Source organism: Coturnix japonica, unplaced genomic scaffold, assembly GCF_054131305.1.
Source record: "Coturnix japonica strain WE unplaced genomic scaffold, WE-NBRP24 Scf046, whole genome shotgun sequence".
Lineage (NCBI taxonomy): Eukaryota > Metazoa > Chordata > Aves > Galliformes > Phasianidae > Coturnix > Coturnix japonica.
Genome location: NW_028188949.1, coordinates 2,136,411 through 2,162,727, shown reverse-complemented (window position 1 = coordinate 2,162,727; position 26,317 = coordinate 2,136,411). Strand labels below are relative to the sequence as shown.

At 45.8% G+C, this 26,317-nt stretch overlaps 1 protein-coding gene and 1 pseudogene across 7 annotated transcripts; one reads left to right on the top strand and one right to left on the bottom strand.

Moving 5' to 3' along the window:
* Positions 1 to 1,131: 1,131 nt before the first annotated feature.
* Positions 1,132 to 18,527, bottom strand: LOC146752359 (kinesin-like protein KIF20B; annotated as a pseudogene).
* On the top strand, positions 13,830 to 21,453 carry LOC146752358 (zinc finger CCCH domain-containing protein 11A-like). 7 transcript variants are annotated; one of them, XM_085532016.1, is made up of 9 exons: positions 15,089 to 15,296; positions 16,081 to 17,775; positions 17,951 to 18,872; positions 19,152 to 19,239; positions 19,357 to 19,419; positions 19,661 to 19,747; positions 20,038 to 20,334; positions 20,670 to 20,740; positions 21,193 to 21,453. In XM_085532016.1, exons 3-9 carry the CDS (start codon positions 18,819 to 18,821, stop codon positions 21,250 to 21,252), a joined length of 720 nt encoding a protein of 239 aa, XP_085388142.1. In that variant the 5' UTR covers positions 15,089 to 15,296; positions 16,081 to 17,775; positions 17,951 to 18,818; the 3' UTR covers positions 21,253 to 21,453. The 7 variants fall into 7 exon arrangements, with proteins under 7 accessions (XP_085388140.1, XP_085388141.1, XP_085388142.1 ...); XM_085532019.1 differs by having other exon boundaries at positions 16,081 to 18,252; positions 18,682 to 18,872; XM_085532018.1 differs by having other exon boundaries at positions 16,081 to 18,252; positions 18,367 to 18,872.
* Positions 21,454 to 26,317: the final 4,864 nt, after the last annotated feature.

The following is a 26,317-nucleotide window of genomic DNA, read 5'->3' as shown; positions in this document are numbered from 1 at the left end:
GATAGTTTATTAAGTAATCAATTTTTCCAGATATTCTAATGTTTAGGTAGCTTTTGAACAGATTAATTAATTTGCATGTGGTCTTCACTTATTGGGAGTGATTCAAAAGTTTTCTATATTTCTTGGAATGAAAACATTGCATCAACAAGACATAAAGAAGAGTAGAGATTACAATATAAAAGTAAAAATCAAGATATAGACATTTAACCCCATACTTACGAAAGCGTAAAGCTGCTCGTTGCAGTTTAAAGGAGAGGGGGAAAAAAGAAAAGAAATAACCAAAAACCGTGGAATTGCTGAACCTGAATATACACAAGGAACAAACTATCATTTATCTACAGGCTATGGTTCCAAAGGTAGAACAACTCCTCTAATTCCTACTCAAACTGGTTATTTCTATTTTAGATTAATGAACTATTTCTGTCTTCTACCTTTCACATTGCATAACTCACCTTTGCTCTTCTGCATCAGCTCTTCTTCAGTTTTAAGTAGTTTGGTGTTTTTCTCTGTTAGCTCTTCTTTGGTCTCCATCAGTTCAAAGTTAGTTTTCTCCAGCTGCTTTTCAAACCAGCCAATATCTTCCTTTGGGTCCCCCAGGGATACAATGGAACTATGTGCTGCCTCAGCTTGCTCTTTAATATCCATGACATCATAATGCACAGAATCAAGAATGCCCTCAGGATCAACACAGGTGTCAGGCACTATGCTATGTTCTCCACCCTGAAACGTAATTTATAATCAGTTAAAACTGGTGAATAGCTGACTACATAATAGCTGTTATTTCTACAGATAGTCTGGATAGCCACTATGAAGACAGCCATAGAAGAAGTTTTTAATTTCAGCTTCAAAACCCACCTCACAAATTCACATACAACATGACAGTGATTCATATGGGGGGAAGATAAGTGGCATTCTAGTAACAGCTGATATATTTTATAGTATTTGATGTTTGGTCACTACTTAAACCAGTTTTCAAGAAAGTACAAAAGAGTTATTGCAGACTCCAATCCTGCTTTTAACCTCAAGAGTTTCACTAGGCAAACAATGTACAAGAACTGCCACTTCATGCAGCCATAGATTTCTGCTTTTTTTATGTTTTGACTTTCCAGTTGCATTCAGTGCAACTGATCATCATCTTTTCAGTTCTTTGTCTTGCAGCGCCACATCACCCTCATAGGCTGCTCCCTCTACTTTCACACTTAACCTCTTTCAGATAAGGCCACAATCCAAGGGCACACATCCATCAATTGTGCTTCAAACACAAACTCTCAGCACTTCAAAGTTTTCCATCAAGACTGTAGCACTGATCTGACAGCTTAACTTCTTCAGTGTTATATCATAGCACTCACTCCTACCCATTCCGCTTAACCCCCACTTTCCCACTGAAGCATCTGATGGCCATAACACAGCTTTTCAAACTCTTTACTGCTCCACTTCTTTTGTCAACACTTGAACTGGACAATATTCAAAATTACAACAGCAGCAACATATGGGGTAGCTGGATTTGCTTTCCTACATGGGATCATATTTTGAGAAGAGAGAAAAATTAAGTAAATAGCATAAAATCTCCTCCAGATGTAACAAGTTGCTTCTTGTTAGGTTGAATACTTTTTAGGAATGAGATTTTCAGAAGATGCTTATGCCCTCACACCCCAAAGAAACACAAAGACCCCAGTAGAGATTTTTAGAAAACTCTGTAGGAAAATTAAGCTCAACTAAAACACTAAATTAAAAAACCTGACTGCTGTATGGAGACAAACACCCAGATTCACTACAGATACTACACAAATAGATTCATATTCTTAGAAGAACAGAATTTTTTCTTTAAATGCAAATCATAAGTACTGATCAAAAAAATAGACTACAACATACTCACTTTTTGTGCAATAGCTGAGAATCTTAGCACATTGAGTGTTTCTTCATAGGCTGAAGCACACTGGCTGATGTTTGCTAACATGTGTATCTTCCCTTTTCCACTGAAGAATCCCTGAAGAAAGTGTGTTAACTTACTTTCACTAAACGGTATGTACTGCTGCACCCTTTGAAGACAAAAACCACAACAAATCCCATTAGCAGAAGTTAACAGCTTCATTTCAATGTGAGAGCTATCCAAGTGGAAGACAACACATTAATAACTGCACTAGTCTTTAAATCATTTTGAGTTGTGGGTTGTTTTGAATTTAATCTTTTTGCTAGTTTGCAGTCAGGTTGTATGATTGTTCCAGCTACTATGCAGCCATTATCTTCTTAGACAACCCACGAGAACATTTAAAACAAAAAGTACATTCAACATCCAGCCTAAGATAGGTCATACAGCCTCACGTTAGCTTAAATTCTCTCTCACCTTTCTCTTTCCCTTACCACATCTGGCAAACTGACCTATCTACTTCTAAGAAAACAGTACCCAACAAAATCAGAGATAACCACTCTCTCAGTATATTGTCTCTAGGAAAGGACAATAGTAAATACTTTGGAAATAAAGAAGCATATACTTATCACAACATCTCTGGTGTTTCCTAAACCAAGGTTAAGCCACTGAATCAAACAGCTGGTGATGTACAGAAAATTAGGAGAGAACTCCTAAAGCGTGACTAAACACACTGTTCTCTAGTGAGGTTACCTGCTGGACTCTTTACAGCTACTGAATTCTGCCAACAGAGCTAAAAGCTTCACATAGCTACGCTCCTGTCACAACACACGTGACCCATAAGTAGCTTTAGTGCAGGAGTGGTAAATGAGTTCTTATTTTAAAGAAAATTACTATCAAAGTCATCACTACATTTCCCCCATATTGTTAAAATTTCAAGTGATCAGGACCAACAAATAAAACAGTTCTGAATAAATCAAAGCACTTTAAGCAGCAGCTAATTTTAAGGAATCCTTCTTCCCTAGAAAGGACAGACAGATAAGAGACTAATCCAGTAGCAAGGCCTATTTTCATCTACTTTTAAGCATAACAGAATTTGAATAGGCTACCAGGCACAGTGTGGCATTTCATGAACACAGAGCTCACCTAATCTTTGGGACAGAAAGACACCTTCAAATGAGAATCAGCAGAGAATTCTGCAATTATATCCAGCTGTGACTGTAAATAAATACTACATTGTTTAAAATACAGAAAGCTCTGTCTGCACTCATTTAGAGCACAACCTCAGACAGAAGTAGCAAGCAGGCTTTCTTCTCTCTGAATTTGGTTAGCTAGATCAGAAAGAATGATGAAGTTGCATCAAGGTTTGGAAAAAAATATATATATATGTATATATGTAATTATATATATCTATATGTATATATGTAATTATATATATCTATATATAATTTTTCTTTTCCAAATTATATATATATAATATATATATTCTGACCATGTCTCTTGGCTAGGACAAAGCACAGCAATATCCCTGAGGAAAACTGTTACAGCAGAACTAAATGATAAATGCAACTAACTAACAAAGGAGGAAAAGGTCTAACACTTCACACATTTAAAGTGAAAATAGTGAAAACAAATTTTATAATCTGCCCCAGGACTTGTTTGAGAAGGCAAGGCCAGAAAAAAAAAAAACAAAAAACCCACAACGCTAATTTGCTTAAGTCTATGATAACACATTCAGAAATTTAGAACTAGAATGGTTTTATTTGAAAAAACAAACAAACAAACAAAAAACAACAACAAAAAGAAGGCAAGTTTATAGATCACTTTCTTAGATCATTAAGTCTTCACACATCTGCAGAAGCCTACAGATAGTTTTCACTCATAACATAGTTTCGTACTCTGCATTTTAAACAATAGTTTAAACATTGTACATGATATCTGAAATCTACTACTAGTTTACAGTTTGTACAAGGACTTACTTTGACTGCTGACTGATCTTGAGTGCACTAATACACTTGCTTAGAGTTAGGAGAGATGCATTGATATTTCCACTCTCTTTCAGTCTGTCACCTTCATTGCACGTCTTGGTATTCCTTTCTGAACTAGCAAGATCACACAGTGATAATCTGAAGGCAGATAGGAAAATTAAGTTTTCTTGCCTTTGAATGTACATTGATTATTTATCATTTCCAACACAACCACTCCTCCTAGAGGAACAATTTCTTGAACCCTTTCATGCTTTTTAATGTTGCTTTCCTAGTGAAGTTGCACACTACTTCCTGCCAAACTCTTTTCCAACACAGCTTCCATTTTTCTGCCATATTCTTCCTTCTGAGGATTTAGTTCAGAAGTTGAGTGAGAAGGATAAAGGAACACTGTGTGGAACAGTGGGCACAAGATATAGAACAGCATTACAACTTGATGGTTTAGTACTGCATAATGACAGGAAATGGGGAACCACCACTCATACAGGAAGCTGTATCAGGGAACCTAGTGTCCGTAGCCCAATATCAATACATCAATACTGAAAGTAACTGACAATTTCATCCTAAAAGAAGAAGGGAACTCTGCTCTGAACTTACTCATTGACTCGTGTCACTCGTGGCATTTCAAGGTCTTCAATTCTTAGTACCTTAATTGTAAATATACTGTGGCTAAAAGGAGAAATGAAGCAAGGTCAATAGCCAGAAATACACACATTTTCTAAAATCTGTAACATCTGTTCAAAACACTGCTGGATTTATTCCAGATTCAATTAACAATAATTCTACTAGATGCATTAAACCTTTTAAAGAGACATTCCGTCTTGGTTTATTTTGCTTTTCTTCCCCCTCATGAACCACCATTACTTACATGGAAGAAGGCTTAGTTGTTTTGTTGAGAGTTTTTGATAAAACACTTAGCTTTTGTATGCACTTATCTGCTTGAAGGACTAATCCTTCTAGTTCAAAGCACTAGAATCACAAACTGTCACAAAATATCACATGGAACACTAGATATCAAGCCTTTTTAAAGCCTCTTCCCCGAAAAAAAGCCATAAACAATATTTTCATTCATCCCTCTTCCCCACACTATGTTACACCCAATGTTAGTGAAAGTTTCCCACCTTCAGCTGGAGCAAGTATTTAGCTTTGTGCTTGCAAAACTCTGGTGTTTCTGTCCCAGTTTAAAAAGTCTGAAAGCTTCTTTAGAATCAGAAATCTGAACCCACTGCAAACCTTTCAAAAGAAGGAAAAGTGATTTTTGCAAGCTTTGCTAGCAAAAGAGAAAGTGAACAAGAAATAAGGTATACAAACTAAGAACATTTAGTTAAGACAATAAAATACTTCATTAACTCTGCCTCAAACATACGACAAGCTGATGGCAGATAAGACTAAGATTCTTCCTCCCACAGAAAAGGGCAAGGTATAGTATAGCACAACAGTTTATCCTACCAGTATACTAAAGTATGTTCCATCCAAATTAAGCAAGCAGCCTTAGTACTGAAAGTACAAAAGCTAAGTTCTTAAACTACAGAAGCCGAAAGTTTGTATTCATTGGTGCAGAAGTCAATCTGAGAAGTTTTTTGTTTTAGCTTGTAGTTTTTATTGGGGATGGGTTATCTGGATTCTGTCTGCATTATAACGACTGTATGGCTCTCATTTTCAAGGATGATGAAGGCAGTGGAGTTCACACAGGCTTTATGGGCAAAGTACAGGAATAAGGAGAATACTGTTGAAGATGCAGATACATACATGTAGCTTGTTGCCTTCGCATTCAAGCAGACACTTCTAGAGCTACACTGAACACATTTAAGAGTTTTCTATCTCAGAAGAAACATGTTACACTATTCCATGACAAGCTTGGCAGTTTGCAAAGTATTCTAGTTACCTTTTACGTAAGAATATCCCTTGATGTCTTGAGCAAGGCGAAGTGTCCTTTTTTTTCTGTCATTTGATAAAGGAGCCAGTAAATCATAAAAACATTCATTGTAAATCTCAAAAAATGAAACCCAGAGAACTTCACAAAATCATCTATAGATAATCTGCTAAGTTGGTCTGACCCTTCTGAGAGATTTTCTGCACCTGCAAAGTAGAAAATATTACAAGTCAATGTAGAGACAGTAAAAGTAGCTGCATTTAAAAATAAGTAATAGTTAAGCTTACAGCTTAAAACTTTTCCCAGAACATAAACACAGAGAATCCCCACCTCTCATACAAACACCAAGTATCTGGAAGTCAAGACGCGTGCCCTACACATTTGCAAAGACACACCTGCTATAAAGCTTGCTTTTTCACTTCCAAAACCCAATCTAACATCTATAGTTGGGTTAGAAATATTCAGAACTCTTCAGTCTTTACAATATAGAGAACTGAACTAGTAAGGACACTTCGTTCTGACTTTTTAGGGAAAAAAAAGTATTTAGTGAGTTCTTAAGTGCCCTAAAGGCCTGTCGGAAAACCACTAGGGATCTTATCAGAAATCATACTCTTTTTCTTTGTTTTACTTTCACCTCATAAAACCAGGTTATGATAGATGTCCCAGTAGTCTCCTAGCCATTTTATTCCTTCTGTTTTCTGCCCAGATGTCCTGCCCATTATTCCGTTCTGTTACAAATAAAAGCTAAATAATCCTTTTATTATCAGCATTAGCCAAAAAAGCCAGTCGTTGACCTTACAGAAGCTTTTCTAATTGCTACTGTTTAATATAAAACATACCCTTAGAATCAGATGGGGATTTGTCATTAGTGCTGTTGTGATGGTCTACCTACGAAAGAAAACAGAGACTTTAGGATTTATTATTGATGTACAGCACCAATACACCACTGGTTGCTTTTATTTATTTATTTATTTATTTATTTTAAAAGCAGCTGTATTGCTCTACCAGAACCAGTATAGTTCCAAGGTGCCAACACAAAAATCCTGGCTACACATTTTGACTGGTTTCACCTTACTACTCATTTCTGACAATTCCTTTACTATAAGATCTGATGCATTTCAGCTTCCTGATTCAGAAAGAAAAAGAACAAATAGGGAGAGAATCCCCAACAGGAAAAGGAGTTATTTAATAAGATGATTTTCAATAGCCCATTTATAATCTGCATTTTACCCTTCATGAATCTTGGACTCCTGAAATATTTTTCTTATTGGGATTTTCTTAATTCAGGACTTCCATATCCTATGGCTTATTAGGTCAACTCTCAGAAAAGGAAGTTAAGGTAGAATACTTGATCACTTAATGTAGATAAGCAGCTTATTATTTCTTAACTCAGGCTATCAAAGTGTTACACAAATGAAGTTATGACTAAATTTTGTAAATATAATATTTTTAAGTAGTTTGGTCATAGAAAATACAGAATAGCTCCCAACATGTTGATCTCATGATGTTCATAGATGTATACTCAGTTCCCAGGCTTCAGGTTGTGTTGCTTTTTTATAGAGCACAAAAGTAGAAAGAAATTCTCATCTACTGAAGAGGAGTAATCTCACCTACCAGATACAGTATGCTTAGAAGTAAAACTTCTAACATAGAAGTTTTCATCTACATGACACTCACCCAGATCTGGCTTTGTATAGTCAGCAAAGCTTGTACCTACTTAGCTTATAAGGTCAAGTATTTTACCTAGGAACACGGGTCTTGAAACTAGAGGAGGCACCTATATCGCACGACCACATCTTAACTCTCTAATGGAGTAGGATGAGATCAGCATATAGCTGTTCACTGCATTTTCTTTCCACATACTCACTAAACCTAGAACAGTTTTACACATCTTTGGTTCATGTAGAAGACAGGTGTTGTTTTTCCCCGAAATACTTAAAGATCATTGGAGCCAGACTTCATACTCAGCTGTGCTCTTGAAATAATTCAGAAGGAATTTTACTGCCACCTGCCTTTCACACTGTGAAGTCCACACTTAACCACCTCATCAGTAAGATCAAGTTAACATACTCCACAACTAAAATACCCCAGTGTGGTGTAGCACACCACTAATAAGATGCTTCATTCTTTTTCAGCAAGAACAGAAAGACAAATAGAAAACTGTGTGTAAATACAGAACCCTCTTTCATTACAGAATGGAAAGGATAACACTGAACTATCACAAGATGCATGTACTCATCATTTCTTTATAAAGTAGTTTCCTACCTCTTTTGTCAGATGAAGCAACAAATTTTTAAGAGCAATTTCTTCTCTCACTTTGTCATTAGTCAGTTTTACGTAATCTCTCCACCGAATAGGTTTCAGATCCATTTTTGTGTATAGCCTTCCTCCAACAGTTTTAAACAACATATCCATCGTCCTTGGCAAAATACCAACATCATCTTCTGTCCCTGTAAGCAATACACAAAAGAAGGGCCAGGTTACTATTGTAAGCAACATATAAACATAAATGAAGACAAAGATAACTGATTCTAATCTCAAAGTATACACAAAGAATTTAGAGGCCAGTTACAGTCTGAAGCAATGTTTGCAGTGTTACTAGACTGTTCCCTGAAAAATACTGGCTTTAAGCAACAGCTCACATCCCATTCCTTAGACATTACAGGGCATCACTTTAAAACAGCCAGAATATTCTGCATAAGCTTAGCCTTAAGAAGAAAAACTAACCCACAGCAAACTCCCACATTTAACAGACGTGCAGATTTTCAACTGTTTACCAGGCTCCCTTCCCGCTCTGAAACAACCCTGAAATAAAAACCAGAGTGATGTCTCTGCTACAACATCCCGTTCGTCCCACAAACCCTATTTAGAAATATCTACAAGTCTCATAAAAACTGTTAAAGTAACTCAGCTCCTTTCCCATTGCCTTTTCTTGGAGCACACAACTACCTCCACATCTTGCCTACTTCACGCCTTAGTTTTTCCACTGTCACTAAATACCAAGCAAGCTTCAGTGTTTTAAAGTCAGTCATGAACACAAGAGAGGACAATACGCAGAAGAATTTCTATAGTGCTGTATGGAAGGTGCATAGAAAGATAATTTTTGAACATACTACCCTGTTGATTCTTAATATTTAAGTCCTAAAAAGGTATTACTATGGGAAAGTCTTCAGCTCCACGCATATAAAACTATTGGAAATACATAGTAACAGAACACTAAATAACAGAAATAAGGGGAATTTGTTTCCTGTGAACCCAATCGTTTCATTTGTTATGACAATATTAAACATAAAAAACAACTGCTCCCAGCCAGAAAGGAGATTGATGTATTATTTCTGTACTACTAAAGCTCAGGGAACACAATCTTCTATGCTGCTGTTATTACTAAAATCAGAAATTTGAAAAAAGATTGAAATACCTTGATCAAATGTTTCAGAATGTTTAATTTCTGCCTACAATAAATCAAACAAACTCAGACATACTTTGCCTTCAAATAAAGAACAGCATTTAAGATGCACGCATTTATAGTAGGAACAAAAACCAAAGTTATTGTAGTGTATGCTGTCTTACACACTTGTAAATTTAGTAATATTTGTTATGGAAGAAGACGACTTTTCAAGGCTACTAGTATTCAAAAGAAGGCAACGTACAAGGCCTGTTGAGTAACTAGGTAAGAAGTCATAACATCTCTCTCTTCTAGAAGTAGTTCTCACTTTAAGAAATTAATTCAAGGAAAAAGCATTTCTGCTCATACCTTGGAATGTGTAAGTTTTCCCAGCATTTGTAACGCCATACGTAAAAACAAGGCAATTACATCCTTCTAAGAACTCTTTCACTGGTTGCTTCACAGTACCTTCAAAGAATTCTTCTTGAGTTGCTTCAGGTCCAAACACCTGAATGTTACCAAGAAGCTGGTTAATCTCTTTATTTTGTTTAAGCAATATTTAAGTACTTGTAAGGAGTCAGATACACGTTGATAATTCTAAAGACAGTTAAGAAAAACTTGTTTGCTTTATATGAAGTAACAGAAGACAAACAACTTTTTCCACAAATAACTTAATATCATTTAAAGACAATTAATTTACCCGTGAAAAGGTGAACTTCTGTGTTGTCTGTCCTAAAGTTTTATTGCTCATTCTTCCCAATGAGCTCTTAGGGGACTTCAGTATGATGCTTGTTGAGTCCTCAAGTGAAACACATCCCTATTACAAGGAAGCACAAGTAATGCAGGCATGAAAAAAGTTTTAAAAGGTCATCTTACAGGAAAGAAAACATATATACTTTAAGGGTTGTTTTTTTGTTTATGATTAAATAAATGCCTTACCTGCGATCCATTTGCTCTCTCCCGTGCCGTAAAGGGTTTAATACGCAGGCAAACTTGTATGCGTCCCCTAGGCTCCAAACTAGACCTCTAAAATTAAAGAGCTGGAAGTTAGAAATCTGACTAGATCCTCTGTTTGATGATTAGCACATTAAAGCAGTATTATTTTCATCATCCTATTGTAACAGACTCATTTGTTAACACAGGAAGTAATAATATTTTACTGTTTTCACAAGTGCTTTGGACCCTGCTAAACTTCTTTGTCAGAGCCTAGAATTTCAGAACAAGTACTACTGCAACACACTCCTGTACTGCATTCAGGCCAACTATGAACAAAAGTACTCCATTATTGTGCTTCTGAGACAATGTTAGCTTCATCCACTGATACCGGTGCTCCTCATAAGGTATCAAAGCAACACCACACATCTTGGTCTAGTCTATGTACAGTCTAAAAGCATAGTGAAGATGATTTTCATCTCCTCTGTAAGATTCTAATGCTTCTTATAAAGAAAAGAATTAAGTTTATTTATTTTTGGAGAAACAAGCTGCCTTTGTGGTCCTGAGGGCCCCTTTTTGTCACCTGTTGGGCATAGCAAGAGAGCTTTTCTTGTACAAATCTATGCCCCGTGTACCTTTCTCCATCCCAAAACCTAGAGTTGTGGTGCAGACACTGGATGCTGACCAGAGCAGTAAAAGAACAGAAGAGGGGAAAAGCAGATACAGGTAAGACACCTAAAAGAAAGGAAAAGAGCAGAAGAGAAGGAAGGATACGGTTAAGAACAAAGGACAGAAGATGGAAAGTGCTATAGAGGATTGGACTGGACATGAGCAGATCAGAGCTACACCAAGGTGTGGCTTCTCCCTGTGTCCCTGTCCACCACTGGCAACATCCCCCAATGACAGGGATGATGCTGCCCCAGCAGCTGATGGGGTTGTGGTCTGGGGTTACGTTCTATGCAGAGCCTCCAGAACCTGCTACAGACCTCCAGTTCCCTGCCACTTCTTTTTTTCAGGTGTCTGCACACAAGGAACAGGTGTTCTCTATGCCCTGCATGCTGGTAATTAGTGTGGGCAATTACTGTGTGGGAATTGGGGGAAGGAAATTCAGGGGTGGGATAGTGAGGAGGAATTGGAGGGGGCTGGGAAATTGTTTGGGTGGGATTGTACAGATCAGATATGACTGCTAGGATGGGGGATATTTGGTTGGAAATATTGTCATTTCTATTACTCATTGCTTTGTATAAGTTATTAAATGCTTTATGTTCCCTCTGCTACATCTCTGCTTGCAGTCATTTGTGCAGTGACAAAGGTCCTCAGCTCTACATGCCCACCTCCAAGGTAGGATGGAGCACCACAGATGGCAGTGTTCCACAGCTGCCACCAGCAGCCCCAGCTCGTCCCTCCACACCTGAGGTGTGAGTGGCTGTGAGAGGAATGTCTCTGTGGAAGTGCAGCTCATTCCTCCCCTCTGATGGGGGCAGAAGGCATCTGCATTTCCCTCATGGCTCTTATTTCCTGTGTTACTGTGGGAAATGAGCTGAGCCACTGTGCCTCCCTACTATGGCAAGCTCTGCAGCTCTGCCACTGTCTTTAGACTCAGGTGTTCCTGTGTGTAAAGCTCCACACTTGGACCCTGCAGAGCCCAAAGGCCTCCTTGGCTGCTGTTACTCACCTGGACATTGAGGGTGCTGTGTCTCCAGTCTGTACCTGCTTCCAGGTGTCACTTGCAAGACACTGCGATTCCACCTGGTTGGAACTGCAGTCAACAAACACAAATGTGAAAGAAATAAGAAAGGATTCTCTCATTTCACAGGCTTTCATCTCCATTGAAAGATGTTCTGCTGTGCAGCACAGCTGGGAGCATTTCATATGTGCAAAAAAGGGGGATAGGCCCTGGCTGTGCCCGGCCCCCTTCCGGCCCAGGCCCCAAAGCAGCCCCGACTGTGCTGGGTTCCCCTCTCACCTGGGCCCTGCAGTGGCCTCAGCTGTGCCTGGTCCCCCTCTGCTCTGGGCCCTGAGCTGGCCCCAGCTGTGCCTGGTCCTCCTCCATCCTGGGCCCCAAGGCCCTGCCTCTGCCTGCTCCCCCTCTGCTCTGGGCCCTGAGCTGGCCCTAACTGTGCCAGGCCCCCCTCTGGCACAGGCCCTGCCTCAAGCCCCGCCCCCTGTGGGCAGCAGTGCTAGTGCCTGTTGGTTTTGCTCTCTTCCCTCTCCTTTCCCTGTTCTCTTCACAAATGCATTCAGATCCCCCAGGATGACGTGCACTGACACTGCTGCCTTCTTCCTGCACAAACTTTCTGGGCAGCTCAGCTTTTTCTACAGAGCAGCGTGCCTTTGGAAGTGCTTGGAGGATGTAAACTAACAGCAAGAGAACACTGAGCTCTTCTGGGTCTTTCTAGGAATGGCAAAGAGACAGGAGAGAGTGCTCAGCCTCGAGTGGTTGCTTGTATGCAGAAATCACAGTTGTCAACATCTGTGCTGTTTTGCTGTAGGCAGTAGTGTGTGACAAGAAGCCTACAATTATCAATTTAGTGAACGTAATTAATTGTAACAGTTCCCCTTTCTTCTTCCCTTGACACTTGGGTTATGGAGTTCTCCTATGCTATGTGCCGGTGTAATACCTCTGAGCCATAGCACTTTTGCGTTTAGCAAAGCTCATGGCAACAGGCTTTGGCCAACCTCAGAGCTACGTAGATGATGAGAAGATATCCGATGATAGGAGAGAAAATGAACAAGCTCCAAGGTAAGTGTTGTTTTTTCCTTCTAGTCAGCACGCCATCGCTAAATCTTCCATGCTGTGACTTTTATCGTGACAGTGATGATCCCTTAACCTCACACCTTTAGCGCAGCACTTTCTGTGGAGATTCCCACCAGTGACAAAGTATTAGTGCCGCTTTTCTGCCTGTTTCTTTTTTGTCTGTATTTTCCAGAATGTGGGTATTTCTTTCATTGCCCACAAACACTGCCCAGTGCAGGAGGAGGCAGGAACAAGAGTCAGGAGCAAGGGCAGAATAGTTTCTCTGTTAGTGAATGGAATGCCAGTGTTTTCTGCATATGGACTTGCCATAGTGCTTCTTACAAGGCCTAACAGTGGGATGAAATGTGCCCTGAAGCAGGTGTGCTTGCAGGAAGGCAAAAGAGAATTGCAAATATTGCTAAGGGGGGCCAGTAAGATGATCAGAGGGCTGGAGTACCTTTCCTATGAGAACAGGTTGAGGGAACTGGGCTTGTGCTTGGAGAAGAGAAGGTTCCAGGGAAACCTCACTGTTGGCTTCTAGTATTTGAAAGGAGCATATAAACAGGCAGGGGAATGGCTGTTTACAAGGGTGGACAGTGATAGGACAAGGGGAATGGTTTTAAAGTGATACGGGGACGTTTAGGTTGGATATTAGGTTGATGTTTTTCACACAGAGGGTGGTGACGCACTGGAACAGGTTGCCCAGGGAGGTTGTGGATGCTCCATCCCTGGAGGCATTTCAGGCCAGGCTGGATGTGGCTCTGGGCAGCCTGGTCTGCTGGTTGGAGACCCTGCACACTGTGGTCCTTTTCAACCCAGGCTATTCTATGAGTCTATGGCTGTTTTTAACACCAAAATGCAACTTGGCTTGTAATTGTTTCTAAAATGATCTGGTTCGTCCTGTTTTGAATGTGATATTTCTACAGCAGAAGGATGCAGAAGTGAAAAGGCTCGAAACGCTACTGAAGGAAATTGCCGAATGTCAGGACAACCTCGAGGAAGCAAATGAATCCATAAGAAAACAACTGAGATGAATTATTTCCTATGGCCAGACCGCGGGGGGGCAACGAGGCGGCCGCCACCCACCCCCCATCTCCTTCCCCTTCATCCAACACGAAGGGGGTGATGGCGGTGGGGGGCCGAGCCCCTTCCCACACCAACCGGCTTTCAGGTCCCACCCCCAGCGTTTCCCACATGGTGAGTGGGGGGGGGGGGGGGGGGGGGGGGGGGAAAGCGGGAGGGGCGCAGGGTGAGCCTTAATTCTGCTCCCCCCGACTCCAACCGCACCGATCAGCCCTGAGCCCCCCCCCCCCACCTGCAGCAGCAGCGCCAGGATGTGGAGGCGATGAGGGGGGGTCGCGTCGTCGGGCTCCAAACGGATGCAAAGCTGTAACCCCCCTCCGGGGCTCCCCATCGTGCCAAAGCCCTCCCGTAACCCCCCCAGGCTCCGGGCGGCCAAACGCCGCAGGTAGCGGCTGCACGCTTTGGGCCGGGGGGGGCCGGGCGCCTGAGCCAATACTCTCAGGTATCCCCGCAGCCCCCCTTCGTTTTGGGTGGTGGTGGTGGGGGCGCCCACGGGGGTACACGAGCAGCAGCAGCAGCAGCTCCACCTGTAGGGGGGGGACACACAGCCCTCCGTGGAGACACAGCTGACACGTCCCCACCCCTCTGAGGACACCCCCCCCCCCTCCCCGGGATCGCCTTCCTCCGGCTCTGTAGACCGTAGGAACCAAAGCGAGGGCGGAACGCCAGTGAAGCAGATCGCGTTTCCCAGGGGACTCATTTCCGCAGAGCACGCGTTCCCTCCGGGGGAGCGGGTTACGGCACGGACCCATTGGGGATAATGGGGGGAAGGGGGAGTGGAGACCGGAGAGGCCTGACCTGGTTGCGTGGGGCGGAGGGGGGGGAACGGCAGAGGGAGCGGAAGAGGTTTGTGGGCTGAGGGCCGCCAACAGCCGCCCCCAAGGCCCCAGCATGGTTTAAGGGGGTATTTTGGGGCTAAGGGGTGGATTTGGGGTCCATAGGGTGGGTTTTGGGTGTATTTGGGGGCTGAGGGGTGGATTTGGGGTCCATAGGGTGGGTTTGGGGGGTATCTGGGGGTTATGGGGTGGCCTTTGGGGGTTTTAAGGTGGGCTTGGGGGGGTTTTTGGGGGCTGTGGGGTGGGATTAGGGTGCAGTGGGGTGGGTTTGGGGTCTATAGGGTGGGTTGGGGGAGGTATTTGGAGTCAGTGGGGGCACTCTAAGACCCCAGTTTAATGCGGGGGGCGGGGGGGTCTCTTTGGAACCAAATTGGGTTGAAGGGGAAGGGGCGTGGGGGGCAATCTTTATGCCTACGGCTCCCCCTAGTGGTCACCCACAGCCACGACAGGGGAACTTCGTGTCCTTCCGTGCAGGGGGGCAGAGCTTAGGGGCGGGCCCATATGAGTGTATATGGCCCAGCCCCCTCCCATCATCAGCGCTTCCTGCCCCGGGGCTGTGCCGCACCCAACGCTGCGTTCTGAGTTTCTATATAAAGGGTGTGTGTGTTATTAATGAGTATATATTGAAGGGGGGGGGGGGGCTTTATTTTGGGGGGTTTGCGATGGCTTCGGTGTGGAAACGGCTGCAGCGTGTGGGGAAACGGGCGGCCAAAGTGCGATTCAAAGCGGAGCTGGAGGAAGTGCTGCTCGGGGGGGTGGGGGGGGGGAGTGGTGAGTGAAGACCCCCACCCCCCCATTAAATAACATCAACATATACACAAAAGAAGGGTGGGGGGTTATGGGGGGTGTATAACCCTATATTGTGCTACAGGTGACCACCCCTGTCAGACACTTGTGACCTCCCTGACTCCAGCCCTGCTGCATGCAGGCACCACCTCCCCAATATCCAACAGGGTTGTGAGCCCCAAAACCTTGGGGGGACACTTGGGGTTCTATGGGGACATGAGACCCCAAATCCTTGTGGACACATTGGGGACACCCGGTGGGGATGTGGACCCCAAAACCTTGGGGTGAAGCTGAGGATGTGGACCCCAAAAACCTCACGGGGTGAAGCTGAGGATGTTGGGGATGTGGGCATAGGACCATCCTCCTACAGGACCAGCAGCAGCAGCTCCATTGTGTGACCTGCAGGGAGCTGGAATGGGATGGGGTTGGGGGGGTCACAGGGGTTATGGGATGGGGTTGGGGGGGAGGGGCTCACAGGGGATGTGAGCAGACCCCCGTCCCATAATCAACAACAACCCCCAACCCAAAGCGGGACTGCCCCCGCCATGAGCCCTAAAGGGGCTTTCATCTGACCTGATCCCCCTTTTCCCTACAGACCGCCGCAGACACAGCAAAGGGGCTGCAGCAACAACATCAACAGATTGGACACGTCTGAACAGATTGAACAGATTGGATACGTCCACCCATCCTGTTGGGCCCAGCTCTTCTTGGCTCTCTGTTCCCTCCTGGCCTTGCAGCTGGCAGCTCATCGGCTGCTTTGGGGCTTCAAGCACAGCCCCGATGGGTGGCAGAAGACTGAAAGGACAGAGCGGGAGGGGTCTGCCTGAGTGGCTGATGGCTTTGGGGCCGCATCCCGCCAGCCTGAGCCAGGAGCCTGGGCTGTAATGCAGCCTTCCCCACAGACAGCTGATGGGCTGTCCCATGGCTCTCTGGAGACGTGGAGAGGGACCAGCCCTGTGAACTGGGGGGCTCCTGGCCTCCCCATCCCTCTCTCGGGCAGCCACAAACAAGCAGCGACCCTTTGGCGTTAGGGAATGGGCTCTCGTTGGGTCACCCCCATGCACATCCCAGCCCACAGCCTCCAGCCTCACCTGTAGGCAATGCTCTCCCTCTGCAGAGAGCTCCGTCTCCTTCGCAACTGCCCGCTGTCAACACTTGCAGTGCTCAGGCTTCTGGTGTAGGTTGGAGTCATGTCAAATCTCACTGCAGTTGGGAAGGAAGAGGAGATTCGCCATCAAGCCTTTGGCTCGCTCACTAGCAGCAATCAGGCCTGTTCCCAGAGCCAGCCCTGAAACCATCTCTGTCCCCACTCCTGAGGGTGGATAGTGATAGGACCAGGCCAGGGAGGATGTGACTCTGAGCAGCCTGGTCTGGTGGTTTATGACCCTGCACGCTGTGGTCCTTTTCAACCCAGGCTATTCTATGAATCTATGACTGTATCAGATGAGTCTATGATTGTATCAGACCTCAGGGAAGTCACATGGAAGAGGCAAGCCTTTGAAATTAAGCTTGATTTGCTTTGCCCCTCATACACCTGATCACTGCATCCCTTACTTGGCAAATGGTCTTTCTGTGGGGTGTAGATGAGGAAAGGGAAAGAGGAAAATAAAGCAGCTGCTTTGTCCTAGAGCTCTTGTTTCACTGGGGTCTGGCCCTATTTTCTGAAACTAAAAGACGATGTGTGAAAGAAGGACGGGAAAGGTGCAAGGAGGTTTTGGTTTTGGTGCTGACTCCAGCCTGGTGCTTGCTGCTGGGAAAGGCACACTTGGCTCCAAGGAAGGATGCATGGGTGGAAAGCCAGTGGCCAGGGGTCAAGGATCCCCAGCAATAGAGGGCAACAGCCCAACCAAGAGCTGGGGTGATTTGCTTTTAAACTGCATCCAGTGAAGTCCTGTCCCATTGGTTCTGACATACGTCTCCCCATTCCCTTCCAGTTTGTGCAGAGGTGGCATGAAACAGAGGGCATTGCTTTCTGCCAGACTGCAGGAGCAGAAGCATTTCAGGTGCCTAAATGGTTTGCTTTCCACATTGTGGTTGAAAGGAGTACATATAGAAGGAGGACTTCCATTCTTGGGGTGGATATGCACATGGGAGGCTGCACAGGGAAGGCTCCATCCTGGCCAGTTCAGCCAGCAGCTGTATCCAACTGGCAGAAGCCCCACTCAGTGAGGCCAGCAATGGTCCAAGGGCCTCAAACCCCAGCCCATGAGGCCGGCACTGGCCCTGGGCCATAAAGCCACAGTAAGGGAAGTCAACATCGGCTCTGGAGCCTAAAGCCACAATCAGAGAGGTGAGCACCAGCCTCGGGGCATACAGATGTGCACCCCTATTCCTTCCCACGATCTCCCCTGGGACTCCATTGAGCACTATGAGGCCACATTAGTCTTGACTGGTTTTTAATGAAAATTACAAAACCATGACAGCTGCGCAAGAGTCACCTTCACTTCCCTGTTGTTTGACTTCAGATCACCCCATGGGCTGACCCTGGCGTTGGTTTCCTTAAATTCGGATCTAGGAGGCGTCCACTTCCATTATGATGAAAGCGCAGAAGTCATGCGAGCATTGCTGAGGTCTCAATGGTTGGCACGGTGGGAGGAGCACGTGTCCCACAGGTGGTGAGCAGAGCTGGTGCTCTGGCGAGCGTGCTGCACGCGGAGACTGAGCTCTGTGCATTTCGTGGAACAGATCACCCTGGCAGAGCCTGTCCGAAGGACTGCTGTGCTGTGTTGGTGAGCTGAGCGCAGCTTAGGCTGAACAGGCCCAACAGGTGAGCTGGGTTTGGTGCTGGCTGGCTGCTGGGAGGTGTCTCTACAGACATGAAATGCTAGGCCGGGGAGAAGTCCCCAGCTCCAGCAGTGCCCCTCCACATGGCTGTTCCCAGGGGAAAGAGGTTCTTGTGGAGATTCCAACCCGTGTTTTGGTGAGGATGATGAAACACCATTCATAAGGAAACAGAGCGCAACTTGTGCCTCACTACCACACGGATGGCTGGGTGCAGAGCTCCTGAGGAGATGGAGAAGAGCACTTGCTGACACAAGCCATGGCAGTCAGACACAAGCTGCAGCTAGCGTTGGGACGTTCTTGCAGCCAGCTGATTCCCAGACCTTTTCCTCCACAAGAGACTCAATTGCATGGCAGAACAAAGCTGGGAATATACTTCTCCCATTGACTTTTCTCTTGTGGATGATTTCTGCAGGGTTCCTGTTTGCAGGGAGATTTGGAGGATCGAGGCAGTCTTAGGAAGAGTGAAGCCAGCTCTTTCCAAGAGCAGGGAAAGTTCCTGTGGAGAGAGCTTGTGAGAGAACTTGTGCTTCCTCTGACACTTGAGCGATCATGTCTCAGCAAGGAGACAAGTGCGGATCCAATGCCTGCTCTGTGAGCGGAAAGGTATGGCTGGGTTCCTTTGGCTTGACTTTTCTTCTTTGTTCCCATTTGTAAAGGGAAGGAGTGGAGCAGGGGGAGCCCTGCTGGTCCTTTGGGACCTCAGTAAGCGGTTGGATCCTGAGCTCACTGCTGACAGCCTGGGCTAATGGCACGGGCAGGGCTCAGGCTGTATTTTCCCTTAGAGATCAATGATGTCTCAGCACTCTGATATCCCATCTCTGGCACGATCTGGAAGCTCTCAGCTGCCCGTTCCGACCTGAGTTTCTTCCTTTCTCTCTTCAGAGGCGGCGCAGCTGCCAGACATCCAGCTGCACCTTTCAGCGCGCAGAGGGACACAATGGGGATGGACTGTCTTTACTGCCACGCAAAAGTGAGTTTCTCTTCTGTCTGTAAAACAGGGTCTTTCTTTAGTGGGGGGTGGACACGGGCTAACAGGACAATACTGCTACTGTCATCTGTGAAATCAACACACGATCTCTTCTTTTAGGGACAGAGCCCGTGCGTCCATGCAATGGTGCTGGGCAAGGTGGGAAACGGAAAGCCCATGCAGGTAAGAGCTGTGGTGTGGGTACCTGCCACTAAATAGGGCTGCATGAAGGGGTGCATGTGTGATGGAAGAGTGAAGAAAGCCCACTGCAGATCTGTGCTGACTGCAGAAATGGCACCATGCTGTAGCAGCAAAAAGGAAAATGGTAGGAACTACACTTGGAGAGTTGAAGTTGGTGGTTGGCTGTGCTCAAATCTTCCTCCCAAGAGATGCTCTTCAAGTATTTCTTGTTTCTTTCTGCCAGAAGATGACGCAAGTGGCCTTCCAGCAAAGCGCAGCCTTGCGGCAGGTCTGGGTAGGACTGCAGCCTGTGACGTGGCACCCAAGAGAGGTACAGAGGCACAACAGGCATCGGGGTTTGATTCAGTGTCGTTCTAGTCAGGCTTTCTGTCTGTTCTTTCCTGGGAGTGTTGTTGCTGCATGTTGCTTGAGGTCTTTGTCCCTGGGATTTACAAGTACCTTCCCTGTCCAGATTTGAAATGCAAACGCACACTTCACCCAAGATCTGCTGCTGTGAACACTCAAGATGAGATTTCCTAGTATTGTGGCCCATTCTGCAGACTGAAAGTAGCCTTGGGCTCCCTTGAAGTCTAACTGCTTCTCCTTTCTTGATTATAACAGATGTACAATGTGAGCCAAATGGAATGATCTACGTGAAAGCAGTGCAGGAAGTGCTTTCTGGGAGAGATCATCTCCAGGCTGGAGGGCTTCCAGTAACAGCAGGTCCCAGCTCAGGGAGAAGACCTTCCCTGGCTGTGTGCCCCCGCTCTGTCTCCAAGACCCTGGCTGGAGGGAAACGCAAGGGCTTGGACGAAGAGCAACAGGCAGCAGCGCAGTTGCCTGCTAACAAAAGAGCCAGGGGCCAGAGCACCGGCAGTGTGCCGGCCCCAACCCCACCACGGAGCTCCAAGCAAAGAGGTAAGAAGGTGCTGTGGCACCGTCCCGGTGAAGTGCTGTCCTTATCAAACACATTGAGTTTGCTTAGGGCTTGCTTTACCTTTTCCTTCTCTGTGGAGGGGAAAGGAGTTGAAGGCTACAAAGTCCAAAGGCAGCGAGGTGCCAGAATACCTAAACGCATCTCTTTCCATTAACATCATTATGCTCTTCCGTATTTCCCCCTGGAAATGTTACTCACTGAGAGGCTTCCTAGTCCCATTTGCTTTGTCTTTGGACTGCCATTTGTTTTCTCGGCACCCATATTTCTGCAGCTTTGCTGTAGACAAAATGAATTCATTGGTATTCTTGCTTTCCAGCAAGAAGACAACAACAAAAAGAAAGGAAAAGGGAAATGAGAAAGGCTTCTTTGAGAGCTGCACGTGCAGAGGTGAGTCCTTGGTGAACACAGACACGCATTCTCTTGTTGGTCTCAGTGCCTACATCTGTCAGACATAAAAGAGATGGCAAAATCCTGAGAGAAGCGATGGAATAGAAAAATTGTGTGTTTGAGGAAATGACACTGTCAGTGAGAGCTGCCATGGGGAGCTTGGACGCCTTCCTCTGGCTTGAGAACAATGTGGTTGGTAACAGCCAGAAGGTTTTGCTGTGATAAAGAAGCTTGCCATGTTGGGCACTGCAACCTTTGAAACGACCTTCCCATGACAGAGCATGAATCTTACCATAGACAACGTGTCATGGGAAGTAGTGTCAGTGACCTGAATGAAAGGAACATGCTGTTCCACACGGGGCCATTCTGGATGTTTACTGGTCAGGCTTTCTTCATGAGATCTCCCTAGATTGTTTCTGTCCTACTTCTACGCTTGCTTTGTTTCTTTCCAGTTCTTCGCAGAGATGAACAGCCTTGCAGAGATGATGCAGAAGGTGCACATGAAGGACTGAGAGGAAAAGCGTCACAAGGCAGCGGCTGCAGTGCACAGCATTTCAGTTGCAGCCCAACTCAGCATTCCATGTTTTACTACATTCTGGGATTTCTTTTATTTATTTATTTATTTATTTATTTTTATTTTTTTATTTTTTTTTCCTTTTTTTTTTTCTTTAATGCATTCAATCAATAAACTATCATAATTACATATTCACAAAGACTGCACAGCCTGATTTGTCCAGTGGCATTCCATGAGCAGCTGCCCGACATTTGGTCCAGAGTAGCATCTACGCATCTTCGGTCCACTATGCATCTTCGGCCCACCACAGCCCATCCCAGCACCGTTCTTCCAGGCAGTGCTCCAAGTGCTCCTGCTGTTGCTAGCACTCATAGAGGTTTCCCATGGAGCTCCATGGCACACAGGACCTGGCCCCCGCACACAGCTGTACAACCCCACTCCATTGCACAGCCCTGCACACAAACATGGGCAGCTCCTCTCTTGCACACAGCCACATGCCTGCTCATACTTGTATGACCCCAGCCATTTGAATAACACTGTGCACACACATTGATGTGCAACCCTGTCCTTCTGTCTACCCATGTGCATGGGCATCTATGTGTGCCACCATGCCTCCTTTGCACACCCAGGTGCCCACACAACATTCCATGCCCTTGTACTGATACTTGCTGCTACTCCTTCCCAGGCTGAAGATTCTGCACTTGCTTTTGTTAAACCTCTTCACGTTTATTGGTGCCCAGCTCTCCAGTCTGTCCAGGTCTTGCTGAATGGCAGCACAGACTTCAGGTGTGCCAGCCATTCTTCCCAGCTTTGTATCATAGGCGTACTTACAGAGCATGGACACTATCCCCTCCTCAAGGTCATCAGTGAAGATACTGAACAAGATCAGACACAGCACCAAGCCCTGGGGAACACTGCAGGCCACAGGTCTCCAAATGGACTCTGTGCTGTGATGCCATTATAGAAGGCTGCAGGGTTGGTTGAGCATGACTTTTCCTCGGTGAATCCAAGCTGCATACTGCTGATAAACTTCTTCCTTTCCAATTGCTCGCAGAAGGCATCCAGACCAAACTGTTCCAGCACCTTTCCAGGGACAGAGGTGAAACTGACTGCCGTGCAGTTTACCAGATCCTCCTCCTGCTCCTTTCTGAAGACTGCAGAGTCACAGGCTCTCCTCCAGCTTTCAGGCACTTCTCTTCTCCAAGACCTGTCAAAGATGACAGAGTTTGGCAATTACCTCTGCCAGCTCCCTCCGCACATGTGGATGCATCCCATCAGAGTCTATGGATTTGTGCACACTGATCCCACCCAGATGCTCCCAGATCACCCCGTCCTCACCCAGAGGAAAGCTCTCCATTTCCCAGGCTTTCTCTCTTCCCTCCAGGGTCCAGGAGTCCCAAGGGGCAGTCTTTGAAGTGAAAACCAAAGTAAAGAAGGCGTTCAGCATCTCCACCATCTCAGCATCACCCATTTCCAGGACACCCCCCTTCCCTATTTCCTACCTTTAGGGATGAACCAATCCTGAGCTCCAAAGAAGCGCTATTTAAATACTGCCCAGCTCTCATGGCTAGGAATGGATTTCAAGTAAGACTCATAGTCATAACGTGGTGTTGAGTGACCTGCAGTAAGCATTGTTACTGCTAGAAATGACCTGCAGTCTCAAGGAAAGGTAAACAAACCCATGCTAGGTATTACACTGAATCGCATCAGTGCAAAGGGCTTTATGACAGATTGCTTTTGTGTCAGCATCTATCAGATATCAGATGGGTCCCTTGGCTCATTTCCCACTTTGTTAGGAATTTGGAAGCACCGTGGAGGAGCTACATGCAAATCACAGTCAGTTTGACTAAATGGGGTGACAGAAGAGATGGTGTCACTGTGCAGGGAGCACCAGAAAGCCAGGATGACCTGAAAAAACTCTGAACGCAATTGTGAAGTGTAACAGATCCAAGGACTGATATCAGTCACAACCCACAGCTGCAACAAACCATATAGATGTTCTGCTTCTGCCTTTGTAGCTCTACGGACAGACAGACCGTACAAATGTGTGGTGCTCACGGGTACGTCTCAGAAAACCAGTGGTGGAGGAGCACATTTGGCTGCAACACCCATCCTGCTTCCCTCGAGATGTCGGTCTCCAGCAGGCGGCGCTGTGATTCAACTTTTGCCACCTTTTTCCTGGGTGCTTTACTTTAATGTGCTCCAAGTGATCAGTGCTATTCCAAGAGACTGAGAGAGATTTCTCATCAGGAAATTAAGGACTGGTTAGATTGGTTCCCTTGATCCACAGTCTTTGCACCATTCAGTGCACTGCAGAACTAATGAATGGCTGCATGAAGTAGATGCAGTGAAAGCTAAATTACAGCTTTAGATGGAAAAGAATGGGAGTAGCTGCTGTCCCCAAAGTTGTGGCCCTTATTCAAGTGCATGAGCCCTTTTCTCCTTTAATAACAGAGGCTTCCCAGATGTTGAAGCCTATGTGATCTGAAACGACCTGGTAGTCGAGCAGTAGTCATTTTGAGATGCTAGATGCCTTGGTTTGAAAGGATTGATACATTGTGAAAGGTTCACATTTTGTCCTATTGCATTTCATAGAGGATCCTCCTTGGGGAAGGAGCAGTGATGCTTAACTGAACTGACATAGGGCTGGGAACTGATTTCTCTGCAGGTGGAGGTAAGGCTTCCTGCAGTGCTTTTCTCTTTGTTAGAATCAATTGCCCATACAGAAGTCACTGTCTGCTTCTGTTCTGTAGCACTAACTGACCAAAGTATCAGACAGTTCAGACAAAACATACCTCTAAGTGCTAGACATAAAGTGGACTGCAAACCTACAGCATGCTTTCTGTCACTCTGTCTCCTTAGTTGCAGACTGTGGTCTCTGGGGAATTATTGATGGGCAGGCAGGTGTTCATTCTCTGTGCATCCCACCACTGATGTATGGCCATCTGCCTCCTGCTGTGGTGCTGGCAGCAATGTGCAGCAACAGGGCAAAATCTCCAGAGAGCCCTCTCCATCCTACTTGCCAGTCCCTGTTACCAAGTCACAAGCCTGGAAATCAAAATACATACTGTCTGCCACTCAACTTCAAATGTGTTGGGCTTGAATCGCCCAGCAGAGACCTCACCTCACAAAATCCCCCCTGAGTGCCACCAGCCAAGCAGGACAGTGAAGAGGCACATGCACAGAGCTCTGAGTCCATCTACTGCTGACTTTGGCCAAAAATGAGGCAGGCACTCTGGACACTGGCAAGGTAGGCCTGCTGGTTCCTCCCAGCAAATGAAATGACAGATCCCTCCTGGCTGAGTCCCACAGCTTCTTTTCAGCATCCAGGTCACGGGGACAGGAGCCCAAGTGGCTCTCTGCTCGAGTGAGGATGCCAGTCAGGAAGTCAGCCATTCCATCTGAAGCAAGATGAAACAAACAGTCGGGTTGTGTGGCACAAAACTCTCTAAAATAATTGCAGATGGACCTCAGTGTTCACATTAAGCTGATACTGCACCGAGTTCTGTCAAATGAAAGAGAAATGTGATGGTTTCTCCCAAAGAATTGCTTGCTTCCCCAGGCAGGCGCACTGGAAGACCCAGAACACTGAACTTTATTTTAAGTACCCAAGCACGAAGCTTACTTCTCTCCTCTGCCAAGGGAACAACCACTTCAAAGCACCTCTGGAGAGATCACTCAGGTCAACCAGTACTGGCAGCAAGGTTATCACTTGTGATTTCAGCACGTGTTTGTTTCTTTGTTTAATAGGTACAAAGTGTAAAAGGAAGATTTCTGCCTTTACCTGGAAATGGTTGGGAATATTGTCATTTCTTTACTGTTTAGACTGTTAATGTGTTAAATGTTTGGTGCTCACTTGGGTACATCTCTGCCTGCAGTCATTCCTGCAGCACCAAAGGCCACCCAGACCTCCATGCCCACCTCTGGGGATGCTGGAGTGGTTGCAGTGAACCAAGAGCTGCAGCTCCTCCAGACTGAATGTCTCCAGCACCATCGTTGCTGTCAACGTCTCTGTGGCCTTGTGTTGTTCTCGTGGAAGGAGATGGTCATGTACTGTACAATGGCTGTGTTAACTGGGGGCACTGGGCAGTACTGGTGCCACTGGGAGGCTATTGAAGGACGCAGACAGCACTGTGGTGGCTCCAGGCAGTACTGGGGGATACAGAGTTTGCACAAAGAGAGTCTAGACAATACTGGGAAGCAATGGGAGCTTACTGGGGAACTGCAAGGAGCACGAGCGGACACTGGAGAGCTCTGGACAGCACTTGTGGTGTTGGAGGACGTTCAGGAAGTACCCAGGTGGCACATATTAAGCTCATTCATTTCCTGTTCTCCAGCATCTCACGCAAGGTATTAAATGACCCACTTTTTTCACGGGGGAGACTTTCCCCTTGGGGCTGACTTCCCCCCACCCCAGCGCTGCTCTGCTCTCCCCTGGCTCTATGTTGATGCATTCCCACCTGATGCTGTCACTCAGTGACACACTGGCCACCAACAGACTCACTGTGGGTCCTGAGGATGGCTGGGGGTGGCACCACTGCACGTCGCACGAGGGGAAACAGAGGCAACAAGGTGAGCCAAGCGCTGCAGGGCAGAAGTTTGGCAGGATGTCACAGCGGGCACGGGGATGGCTTTTGCTCTGAGTGCTGCTGAGTCAAAGCCAAGCGTTTCTTTCCTGGAATGAAAGGCTTTTTGTCAAACTCAAAGTGTCCTCATTTCCCCCCTCATCTTCCACTTCTCCCTCTCCTTTCCTCCCCCTCCAGCTTCTGGGGGCAGACAGCTGAGGGGGTCCCACTCTGCAACCCTTTAGCCCCTTTTCTTACCCCAAATGGGGACAGGAGCAAAGGCCTCCCATGCCCCTCCCACACTTCCCAAGCTTCTGCTTTTTGCTGCCTTTTTAGCCCCAAATGAGTCACTCGGGGATTTTTTTTTTTGGGGGGGGGGGGGGCTATTTCTTCACTGAGCAAGTAGAGGGGGTCTCCTATGTGATGCTGAGGGGTTGGATGCACATGGGTGCTGCAGCAGCCCCCAGTCCTGCTGCTGTCCCTATTATCCCTTATTTA